Source organism: Solanum pennellii, chromosome 4, assembly GCF_001406875.1.
Source record: "Solanum pennellii chromosome 4, SPENNV200".
In the NCBI taxonomy this organism is placed as follows: domain Eukaryota; kingdom Viridiplantae; phylum Streptophyta; class Magnoliopsida; order Solanales; family Solanaceae; genus Solanum; species Solanum pennellii.
The window spans coordinates 66,263,997-66,276,394 of record NC_028640.1 but is presented as its reverse complement, the minus strand read 5'-3'; the positions used below and the strand labels follow the sequence as shown (position 1 = coordinate 66,276,394).

At 33.8% G+C, this 12,398-nt stretch overlaps 2 protein-coding genes across 2 annotated transcripts in view; one reads left to right on the top strand and one right to left on the bottom strand.

Moving 5' to 3' along the window:
• The window catches only part of LOC107018331 (riboflavin biosynthesis protein PYRR, chloroplastic), a 10,021-nt gene extending 2,089 nt beyond the window's left edge, over window positions 1-7,932 (bottom strand). The window contains exons 1-8 of the mRNA XM_015218792.2: window positions 7,567-7,932; window positions 6,995-7,129; window positions 4,285-4,384; window positions 4,052-4,177; window positions 3,586-3,899; window positions 2,862-2,981; window positions 697-942; window positions 487-612 (exon numbers count right to left, since the gene is read on the bottom strand). Of these exons, the coding sequence (XP_015074278.1) occupies window positions 487-612; window positions 697-942; window positions 2,862-2,981; window positions 3,586-3,899; window positions 4,052-4,177; window positions 4,285-4,384; window positions 6,995-7,129; window positions 7,567-7,932 (1,533 nt within the window). The remainder of the gene's footprint in view (window positions 1-486; window positions 613-696; window positions 943-2,861; window positions 2,982-3,585; window positions 3,900-4,051; window positions 4,178-4,284; window positions 4,385-6,994; window positions 7,130-7,566) is intronic.
• A 1,648-nt stretch (window positions 7,933-9,580) lies between these two features.
• Window positions 9,581-11,305, top strand: LOC107017552 (transcription factor bHLH118-like). The gene is made up of 3 exons (XM_015217727.2): window positions 9,581-9,868; window positions 10,004-10,312; window positions 11,084-11,305. The coding sequence occupies exons 1-3, from the start codon at window positions 9,581-9,583 to the stop codon at window positions 11,156-11,158; spliced, it is 672 nt and encodes a 223-aa protein (XP_015073213.1). The 3' UTR covers window positions 11,159-11,305.
• Window positions 11,306-12,398: the final 1,093 nt, after the last annotated feature.

The window sequence follows — 12,398 nt, the reverse complement described above, 5'->3', positions numbered from 1 at the left end:
AAAAAAAAAAAAAAAGGAACTGCCTGTTGGGTTTTAATTTATTTATTTTGGCTTAATAAACTTCAGAGGAAGGATCTAGAGTGTCGTCTACAAGCTCACGTGAACCCATTAGCTTTTGTCCAAACATTATATATGTATTAAGAAATCTACTAAAATATCTATAATATTTGACTGTGAACCAGTTACTATTGTATATTAATGTGAGATTGTTATAAGAACTCATGAACTTCAAATCCTGAATCCACCCGCATGTGCTAAGCCACTTAGGAGATCCCGTTTTATATGGAGTAGATAGCTTCTGACCTTACCCATTTCTGATCAAGCATATACAATACAATTGATCATATTCTGCTATCTAGTTAAGGGGCATGCTTATGCTTTCTGAACACATGAATAAAACAGCCTTGCAAAGAAGGAACCACGAAAAAAATGATAGTTCATGGAGAAGCAAAGGGATAATGTTGTAAAAAGAATGTAAAGGATTACCAGATTAGGTTGCTGCCTCTGTATTCTCCTTCCAATCCGTGCTGCTTCCTCGGGGCTCTTTGCACATTTTAATTCTTCAATACAGCTTTTAGCTACAGGATCAGATACCCCAACAAACTTTTGTGCCTTGAATCAAAGAATTATTTGTCAAATGCCTGAAAGATGCTGCAAATAATGAAGTTCTATTTTCAAGTTTTTCAAGGAAATAACCTGGTAATAATGCTCTACACTGGACCAGGTGACAAGTTCTTCATTTTCATCAGGCATCTGAATTGGATGGAGTGAAAAGTTTGAGAAGGCACCATATGGATCCCATGTCTTGTAAAAGAAAATGATGCTTGATTCATAAGGAGAAATGGTAGGATCAATGGCTGAAGTTTCTTGTACTGATGGAATAGTAGGTGTCAAGTCAGGAACTGGTTGCAGAAACCCACTAACAAGTATGTCAGGTCCGATCTGCATATCCATATGACTTCAGAGTTCAAAAATTAACTCAGAAAAACTAGCCATGATCAAAAGGTAAGTCAGAAGAGGGGGAAACAGTCCAAAGGGACTACAAGGTTTCAGTTTATCTTGTTTCATTTCTTGAAGGTGGTTAGTAGCTAACCCCTACCTGCCGCTTCACCAAAGAAATGATATCAGAGAAGGCCGTTGAGGATTCTTCATAATAGAGCAATTGAAAGGCAATACAGTTTTTAGCAGTTATTGCATACTTTACAATTCTACTGAGTAAAAGAAACACAAAGATGAACAAAAAATTGTCATGTGGTGTTGGACCATCTTATTGCTATAAGGTAAAAAATTATTTCAGCATTTCGGTACATCAGTAATGAGATATTAATGGAATAGAGACCTTTGTTTTTTACCAGCCTTGACAGATTACAATTGTGATACAGGATGCTAAACATTGTTCGAAAGTACAATGTACTTAGTTAAGGCTAGCCCAAGGAAGTAATACCTGCTTTTCAGACCCAGTTCCTACATCGTGCAATGTGTGACCCTCATTAAACAGACTTATTAGCAGACCAACAGTAACTGAAAAGAGTTTAAGGATTTGGAATGACAGATAGATTGCGGAAGTTTACGCCTGGAAACACCTAAACAAAATCCTTTAACTTGAGCATATGCACTAACAAGAGATGAATGTGAGCAATATCATATGAAGGAGAAACAGAGAAAGAAAGATAGTGTAATTGGAATGCAAGCATTGGGCACATGGATACTGAATGAGGAACCTAACTGAGTTCTCACTTAAGCAATTTTTATTTTATTTACTTGAAAGAGATAGAAGCAACACGGGAATAAGTAATTTGTCCTGCAATTCCTATTTATCCTTTTAAGGAATGCAGAAATTCTGACTACTTTTTCTTTAGCTTCTTCCATTTTGAAAGCTAAAGTTCCCTTCAAGGTAAGGATTTGACATAAATAATCTTCTACGCCTCAATCACAAATTAGTTAAGGTTGGCTACATGAATCCTTTGAGTACATTGTGCCTATTCAGTTCAAAGGATTCATTAAACCTTAGACTACGTCAGACTAGCCATTATCCTACTCCAGCCTCTGCTTTATTTGAGTTTGATATCGTTCTGCTTTGTCAAGCTCCCGCATGCAGAGTCTTCCATCAACATGAAAACTTACACAAATTTCTTTGTTTGCTAGAACTTAGAAACCTAAAGGACTATAGGAGTGACTCATCTTCTTAGGAAAGGTGAAAGACCACTTTTTGTGTTTCACTTCTACACACAAGTTTGGGTGGTTATTGTAATTACTGATAGCACTGTTATGGTGCTACTTTTTAAATTTATATATAAATATATACATGTTGCTAGCCTAAAAAAAAAGCAACTGCATACAGCTTGTCGAGGAGGTTATTCTGCGTATCAGCAAGACTTTTTTATTCTTTCCATTGTAAATAAGCTACTTACAACCCAGCAATAAGGTTTCAGGAAGAGAAAGCAAGGAAAACTAATACAGCATGCGGCTTAGACATGATTAGCAAGATATCAACACCGTTCAATGACTAAGTGTAATAAGCATCTATAAAAGGGAATTTAACGAACATTGAGAAAAACCAAGGGTTTCTGATACTTCAGTGGATTTATCAGAAAGGATACCAGGACTTAAGACAACGAACTACACTCAAATAAGAAAACACCAGAAATCTGGGTAAGGCCAAAAAGAGAAAAATGCACAGTTTATAACTTGTACACGCAATACATAATTAAGGATTAAGCTAGACCAGACAGCACTACATGCATTTCTCTTTCCCTCTTTTGTTTTGTTGGAGTGAAGGGGGATGGTTGAGGATAAGTAACAGCAAGACATGCATCTACTAAGCACATAATCAGAAAATTTAAAGGAGAAGCCTATCAAACCTGCTCATAGCAAACATCAATTAGTTCCAGAGCCTGGGTCATCTCTACCATTCCAAGTTCCCCAACTGGAGACGGTGCATTTTTCCCACCTATAATTTTGGGAGCGACAAATGCATGTACCTGCAGTAAGGTTTGACATATATAACTGCAATACAAAAACAAAAATTTCTCTCCATACGCAAACTAGTAGAGCAGACAAAAATTTGTTTAATTACACAGTCAACTAGAAGAGCTGCAAAAAAACAGGACAGCTGAATTGTCAATAAGATGAAGAACACCATAAAGACTAAAGAGTGATATGTAAGCAAAGGAAGGAAGAAACATGAACCCCTGGGTGTTTGATATACTATTCTCTGAGCATTGATGAAAATTTTGACAGTACCAGAAATAACAGAGTGACTTAAAATGAGTATGTGCACTCGACAAGCCAGACTGATGTCCATATTTAGTTTAAAAACAGAAGAATTAGACAAGTATCTATCCTCCATTTGGATTGTTCTGAAGTAAAAAGTTGCTGAATCAGGCAGCTACTGTCATTCACTGGTGTAACTTGTAAAGAACAAAAACTTCTTAATAGGTTAAAATAGAAAATCAAAGTTAAGACTTTCAGTTGTATACTTCCCATTTCAGAAATTTAAGAGAATAAAACATATCCTCCTGACAAGTAATAACAGCTCGGCAGGAGATTCAAAATAAATAGCAAGAAAAGATAATGAGGGTATACCTTGTGTATGACCCCAGAAGAAATAGCAGATGCAGCAAGTGTCCCTCCACACTCCCACAAAACGGAGAGATAACCACGATCATATAAGTATCCCATAACATCTCTAGGATCTAAAATATCAAATTCCACCACTTCAACGCCTTTGGATGCAAGCAATCTCTGGAAACTTCTCCTTGCACCTCTTTGTGTAGCAACTATAGTGGGGACCTCAGAAACATTCCAAAGATGTGCTTCTTCTGGAAGGTCAAGAGTTTGAGATAATACAATACGCCGGGGCAGATGGTCACCTCCATGTCTAACCGTCAAACGTGGATCTAGAACCAAAATCAAAAGTAAAGCAGCAGTAAAATATCTGAGATATCTCATCAAAGTGAAGAAGCATAAAGCCATTTTGAGTATCTCTAATAAAGTTGACTGGATATTCTTAGCATTCAGGACGTTTATGGAGGAATGAGAAGATTCATACTGTCTTTGCGCACAGTATTTCCTCCAACAATAACAGCATCACTTCTACCCCGCATTTCAAAAACTCGAGTTCTTGACTTTTTGCTACTGATCCATGAAGCATGACCAGAACTAGCAGCAATTTTCCCTGTGTACACAAAATATGGCCACAGCTGATTGTCAAATTTGTTAATGAAGCTTGTGATTTGTTACCATAGCAATGTTGTTGCAACATCATAGGCTATATGCACTCACCATCAAGTGTCATTGCATACTTGAGAACAGAGAATGGGACTTGACAGGCAGCTCTATATAGTAAAGGAGCATTGACAAGAAGGCAGGATTTGATAGCATCCTGAAAATTACAAATTGTAAGTAATAACTCTACACAGCAGAAATTGTAGAACGTAAGAATTAGCTCTACAATGTGAACTCTTCCCATGAAACAGATTGATTTATCAAAGTAACAGTAAACACATTAACAGTAGTTACAGGATTTCTCTTTCTTCTTCTGCTCTAAGTTTTGCAGAAAAAAATCCTCATTTATTTCAGTGAAGATCTAAAACTAATCTAAACAATGCAAACACTAAACAGGTAATGTATCCTGAAGTGTCTCGAGAATAAAAAATTAAGCTTTAAGCAATTCACAGTGATGCATAAAATGCACATAATCTTTTGAGAATGTACTATAATATTATGCTAGACATTAGTAATTTATGTCAAAAGTTTATATCAACAGCTTTGATATTTTTCTAGTGTGTTTCTTCTGATATATATTCTTAAGAAGGGCAAGCAGGACAATTGACACACAAAATCAAGTTGGGATCAAACCTCTAGAGGATGCAAAGAACCACTCTGGACTACCATTGATACAAACAACTACTCCACCTTCATCAGAAATGAGTAGGAAATAACTATATGAATCATCAGTGACCATGTTTCTCCATTTGAATTATTCTCAGGCCAACATTATACAAAATACAAACAAAAATAAAAAGTACTATAGAGTCTCTACATTTTATAATGATATACAAACCTCACATAGAGCTAAAAGAACTGCCGGAAAGCATAGGACTCAAAAGTGAATGTTACTAACATAATTAAGACATATTACCTACTAATTGGTATTGCTACATAGATTGTTTTCTTTAATTGTCCCCTAACTTTAGTTAAGTTTGCTTAAATTCCAAAAATTTACAAGTCTTTCGATTGAATTGATTATATTAATCAGTGAATACTTCAGTCCGGAAATACATCAGAAATATGTGGAATGTATTCTTTGACCTCATAAACCTTAAAATTTGGAGAGAAAGAAAACAAAATTTACGGAAGATGTGCAGCTTGAATAGAAGCTTTAAAGTTAGCATATCCAAGCTACATGCCAGAGCAGCCAATAAAGAGGCAGTTTGCAGAATTGAGAGAAGGAACAACAGGTAGTATCAGATTTAGAAGAAGTTCTTGGATTGGGAGGTTGACTATCTGTCAAGTTTCTAGCTGAATCAGCAATTTCTAGAGAGTACCCTCAAATCCCAAAATGCACTATTATGGACTAAAAAGAAGGAAAGAAAATTAAAAGTCAGATCAGCTAGAAGACCAGAGCACAGAAGAGGAAAGTTGGCCAAGATTAGCAAAACGGATACACAAAGGACCCAGAGAAACTTGCTTACTGTAGTAGCTATAAATGGACTTGTCTAGCCTAGGACAGTCGGCAAAGAAGAGGAACTAACATATGCAGAAGGTGCTTCCTCAGTGAGAGCTAAAAATGAATCCCCATACCATGTGTAACTACATTGCACTTTCAGCTGTCCCACTTGGAGTATTTTTTGTGGATCCCTCTAGGAGTACAGGGAGCCATGTCAAGAACAGTAAAGGAGATGCTTTTACTGGCAAGGTAAAACAATCAATAAGAGGATCAAAGAATATAAGAAAACCTTCCTGCTTGCATTTTTTGGGCAGTCTGGAAAATGCTCAACTCCAGATGTTTCGAAGACAAAGAGGAAACTGTCCCCAACACTAAATAGAGATGTTTTTACAGTCTTGGGTTTTTGGTGTAAGATAGATTTCGTAAAGGATGTTAATACCAAGTTGACCTTCAAGGACTCCTTAATTTGTCAAAGAAGCAACATTCAGACCTTTGTACCTGGTACTTTTGTAAATAAAATGTACCCTTACTTGATCCCAAAAAAAATAAAAGATAAAGAAAATATTTGACACTTAAAAATTGAGAGGATGTACAATATACTGCTTCAATTAACAAATTCTTGCATTCCAAACCTTTGACACTGATATTTCCAGGACTAAAGAATGGATAAACATGGAGGGATGAAAACTGAGGCAATTTGCTCGATTTCTGGTGTGACCTATGTGACACAGCAACGAAAATTCTGTACTTGAATTAAGTCTCAGGCCCTTATTTAAATACCATAAATTTCTTTGCAATTTTGCTAGTGAAAATTCTTGGTATCTAGCAAGGAGTCTGAATCAGACAAGTTGAAATTAGCATATAATTTGTGGTGATTTAATATAAATGCTAATAATCAGATATAAACATGCATCAGTGGTATAATTCCTTTCAAAGATGATAACATGCACCTTTTATAGAATATTTTAAATTCCAGGGAACCATAAAAGCTATTTAGCTAAAGATTTCTTCTAAAGGTAGCAAAATGAGTATATGCTTTTCGTACAAACATTTAGCACCATACCATCAATGTGATACCCTTTTATTTCTGGTCGTTATTGAGACTTCTAATTTTATCAAATATAGGAAGTAGATAACTGCAAGGCAAAAACAAGGACACGTATGATGAAGAAAATCAAAAGTGCAGTTAACGCTATGTTTTGATTCTTTTGGTGGAGAATGTTATATTGCTCCAGAACTAAGAATTGAGAGCTTACAATAGTTAATTTGCTACACCGAAGCCCATCAAGTGAATTATCCAGGATGCACTACATATTAGATTACCTCAATAGTCTTATTCTGTGTATCTTCCCCAAGCACATCAACTTGAAGACCTTCACTCCTCAATGCGTGAATGGCATTGCCACGAAGGTGTTGCAGCGGATGCCGTATCCCAACAACAACTCTACTAATCCCTGCCTAACAAAGATGCATCAATTGCATTTCCCGCTAAACTTTAGCAATAAAGTACACATATTATCAACTTTTGCAATCAGTTTTCCTGTCTAATAAGGCAGTGAAACAGATGAATCTTTTAAATGTTACATGAACTTCTTCACCCAACAAGAATGCATTACAGTACCATGCTCCTTAAAACATATATGTTTCTTTAAATAAGAGATGTGCAATTGGGATCTTCTGCAGTAAAATACAGCAAAATAAACTAGTAAATGTCTTTATGTCTGAATTCTAAAATTCATTTTGTACACTTGTAGTATATGCTGGTATCTTTGAGTGCCTTTTCTCAATTCTCACAAAAAAATAAACAAAAAGATCTCTAACTTTACCAATCCAATTTTTCATGGTATAGAGTAAATAGACAAACTTGTTTTGTTGAAATTGAATAATAAATATACCTTGATTAGGGCGGAAACGGCACTAGTATCACAGTGACAGTCTCCAGGTTCCATATTAAGATAAGCAGTAGCACCTCTACACTGATCGCCAGCGGCTTCTACAGCCTGCACTTCCGCCGGAATAGTCCCTTCGGCGTACAAGTAACCTTCTCCGACCACCGTAGCTCCAGCATTTGGAACAGCGATAACGCAGCCGAAGTTCGGATGAGGAGCGGTAAATCCGGCCGATTTGTCAGATAATTCGGCTGCTCGTTTAATGTAGAGAGAATCAAAAGATGAAGCGGCTGTGTAATTGGAAGAAGAAGAAGAAGCAGAAATGGGTTTGCAGAGAAAAGGTGTAGCTAATCCTCCTAGCAAATGCGCCATGGATTTTGTGGTCAAACTTTGAAGATAAAATGAATGCTTGTTTAATAGCTTCGCTGAAGAAGACGTAATTAATTATGTCACCCAACTCTGTTAATTAGCCATGAAATTTACATTACTCAATCACCTTAAATGCATCTTTTCAAGCTTTTATTTGGACCGTTGTTACGTATTATTTTATATCGTATATAAAAACACACTTTACTTCAATGGGATAATGATGTTATAGCAGTTGATGAAGGAGGGAGAGAATGCAAGGAGTTATAGAACGCTAATATAATTTTTGTGTTTGATAATTCTAAAATTAAGTCAGAACTCTTTGAGTCTTGTTAAAAAGAGGTGCCGATTTGACTAGTTAAGGTCAAAGGGTTCCTTGAAATTAGTATCCAAAATCATCTAAGCCGTGTTTGCATTTACATTCCAACTTGATAGGCATACTGCATATATACCAATTTCAATTTTAAACAATTATTTCATTATTGTTACAATGAAGAAAGTAAACATTGATCAAAGTAATTATAGGTCAAAAGCTAAAGGTTCGTTGAGTAACCATAAGTGTGGAATAATACAAGTACAATCCAAAAATTGGTGATATGATTCAATTAGAGCATCTAAGAATAAAATAAATGTAAGTCTACATCATTGTGTGAAACAAAAAGACCAAATAATAATAATAATTAAAAAAAAAAAGGTCTAGTGTTGTGTGATCATCCAAGCAACTCACTTTGGAATCTTCAAATCAATTGCTACTAGCACGGTCGCAAACTTTGGACTCGAATCAAGATCTGTCTAAAAAATGTAATAAGTGTAGTATCAATATGAAAGACGTATAGCCAAAAATATATATCCAAGATGTATCTCAACAAAACAGTGACAAGAATAAATAATCTTTAAAAATACTTGTTTACAACTAATACTGCACATAAATATTCAACAAATAAGGTATATAACCACTCACAAGATAAAATTAACTAAACAACATGTTAATACACATAATCAAACATATAATTAAGAAAATATGCACAAATTCAACCAAATGATGAGCATAAATAAATGACCTTTATTATTTTTTCCATCGTCATATTTTGTTTCTTCAATATTTTCATCATATTTTATTTATTTTTGTAAGTCTCAAACCTTTATAATTTTACTAAACCGAGGGTCTTCATAAACACCTCTCCACAGAGATAGGGATAAAATCTACGTACACCTCATTCTAATTTTTAAAACTGTATTTGTGAGATTACATTGAATTGTTGTTGTACGAATAAAAGTAGACCTGCCAAGGAATTTGATTTTGGAACATAATTAGGTGGTTCCTCAAATACAGAAAGCTTATTAATGAAGATTGAATTGTTTATTAATAGAGGAAAATCAAGCTCTTATTCTCCAAGTGTGAAATAAAAAAAAGTGAGTATCTCAAACAAAATCTAATTGAAAATGAAGATTGAAGGGGTCACTTTCTTTATCTTGTACTAGTTAGTACAAAAAAAATAAAAAAAATCAACTACGTATATAATACATAACTCCAATATACAAGGCCCAAAACCCTAACCAACATATCTTCTACTTTTTGTAAAGAGATTGTCAATAATGTCATATACTAATAAATCAAACAATTAAAAAAATATACCAAATCAGATTTGTTCCCATGGACTGTCTTTCAGAGATCTTCTCTTCCAAAAAAATCAAAGATCATGATCAACAACAATTGATTCAGATTCCCTCTACTCCATGCCAACCACACCATCAAGATCTTCCCACAAATGATCCTAATTATAAAAGGAAACGGTCGATAAGTGATCATAAAGAAAGAGATTCTTTAACCAGAAAGAATTCGGTTCAAAAAAAAGTTTTGCATAGAGATGTTGAAAGGCATAGAAGACAAGAAATGTCTAATCTTTATGCTACTCTTAGATCACATCTTCCTTATATCAAGGTGAATTTTTAATTGCCTATAATTATATATTCTTCTCTTAATTTTATTGCATAAAACCTAGTTATTATTAGGTCATGTGTTGAGCTAATTAAGGCAATTTTTTTTAAAAAAAATTTATGTTATAATTTTTATTAGGGAAAACGTTCATTACCAGATGACATGCAAGAAGCAGTGAATCAAATCAAAAACTTAGAGAATAATATCAAAGAACTTGAAATAAAGAGAAAAAAACTTGAAGATTTGGTCTTGTGTTCTTCCAAGGAGGATAAACATTTTGGTGATTATGTGAAAATAAACTTATGTGATTGTGGTGTGGAGATTTTGATCAATGAAAGGATTCCCCTCTCAAGAGTACTTGAAGAGCTAGTAAAGAGACAACTCAATGTTGTTAGTTGTGTCTCAACCAAAGTAGATGAAAGATTACTCCATAGGATTCAAATTGAGGTATATGTTTGTATGTCCATCTCATTTAAAAGTTTAAACAGTTTGATTTATCATACTTATATTTTACATGTCCCTGACAAACGAGTTAAATGTTTTTTTCATAAGCTTAACATGTGGATGAAGATACTTTTGTGAATCACTTTGGACTAAAATTTCTCTTACATGTCAAGGAGATTCAACAATTTATATATATGCAAAAAATTATTTTTTGTATTCTAGTATTCACACAATATATCTTTTTGATATAGGAAATTCAATTGAAAATAATACAAGGCAAGCAAGAGTTCCAAAATTCATGGAGATATAGATAAAAACAACATATATATAAGTTATTATGCTTGCATATCCATCAACCCTTGTGTCAACTAACTTTGCTATTCCTTTTTAAATAATGTGTGGAAGTGAGATTTTAACTATCTCTAGACCTTTGTCTACTCTGATATTACGCGGATGATGCACAATTCAACTTAGCCGGGGAAAGCACAAATGATAATCATGAGTGTTCCCACTGAAAAATGTTCAATGACTATTTTCATTGATATTTTGCCTGAATTGTGTGCGAAGAAAAAAAATAGTAATTGTTTTATATGAAAAAAAAAATTAGAAAGCTTTCAACTATTTCTCACCATGCATTTTCCTAGTGGAGTTATTGGTATGCTAGAAAATGAGTGGGAAAATCATATTCTTGTACTGATTCGCGATTGGAAAAACCTTTGTTAGTGTATGGATGATTTAGTGTCATAATGTTAGTTTTGTTCATAATAAATGCAGGAGAGTGATGTTTCATGCATGTGCATGGATGGTCTAGAACAAAAGCTTGCAGAGATGATTGTGTTCCACTCTTGAGTGAAGATTTGGGTATTTCCCTACTTCTAGTGATCATGATCAATTTAGTTTCAAGAATATATTTTCTATCTTATATAATAAGTAAAGTTTCTTTAATTTGTGACCTTTCTTGTTCTAATAAAAGCTTAATTATATCCAAAATAACCTTGCCAATATTTTCATGACATTTTATCTCTAGATTTATACATATCTTACACTAATAATTAGTAATGTTACCTTTTTAAAATGCGAGAAACTTTTTGTACTAGCAGGTCATACAATTATGTGATATTTATATATAGTCTTTAAAACGTGAGATTTGTAATTTTAAAAATAAAAAATAGATATCGGCTACGTATATAACAAGTAAAGATGATATGATGATAGCAAGAAATATTTGTACTGACAATGTATGTTGTGAATGTTCAGTATGTTCTTATGAGTTCTTTTTATCTTGCATGCATGTATATGTTTTTCTTTTTAATTAAGAAAAGCAGCCCATATTGTTTGAATCTTACATGCATCATGCATGTATTCTCAATCTTCAAGCAATCAACATATAAATGAATAGTTTTAATTATTTTGTTTAAGATTAATTGAAGTTATGGAACACTTCTAAAGTACTAGTACTTTTTTTAAAAAAATATTATAGTGGGTTAATTATTATTTTTTAGGTTGAATTTATCGAAAAATATCTGAAGTTGCATGACTTTTCACTTAGACGTCGAAATTTAGATTTGTTTCGATTAAATACTCAACCTACTATAATTTTGTCTTATTTGGTACAAAATGTTGACATGACAAATGATATGCTAGTTGTGTAAATATTTTTACAGTGTTAATATTAATGCGTATATATATAACTTAACTCTACTATTTGAATTCATTTTATGTGGCGGAAAAAAGGATGGTAATTTGATGGATGTGTGGACATACTAGAAGAGATAAAATTAGAAATGAGGATATATATACAAGACAACGTAGGAGTGACTTTCGTGATAAAAGATGCGGCGAGCAATAATTGACATGTGAAAAGAAAGAGTATAGATACCTCAGTGAGGAGACGTGCGCAAGGTTGACAATGATAGGTCTAAGTAGAGTTAAAACTACGTAGACAAAGGAGGAATTAAGAATACGTGACAATAAGACATATATATATGATATGACACATCTCCAATTCACCGAAGAAATAATCATAAATAGGAAAGCTTGTAGATTGAATATACATGTAAACGTTAATGGTATAGTAGGTAGTTGACCA

Bases quoted from the DNA above. Each gene is read 5' to 3' on its own strand.
- LOC107017552 (XM_015217727.2), top strand. From the start codon at position 9,581: ATGGACTGTCTTTCAGAGATCTTCTCTTCCAAAAAAATCAAAGATCAT. The intron at 9,869-10,003 runs GTGAATTTTTAA...AATTTTTATTAG, and splicing joins CACATCTTCCTTATATCAAG to GGAAAACGTTCATTACCAGA. The intron at 10,313-11,083 runs GTATATGTTTGT...TAATAAATGCAG, and splicing joins TCCATAGGATTCAAATTGAG to GAGAGTGATGTTTCATGCAT.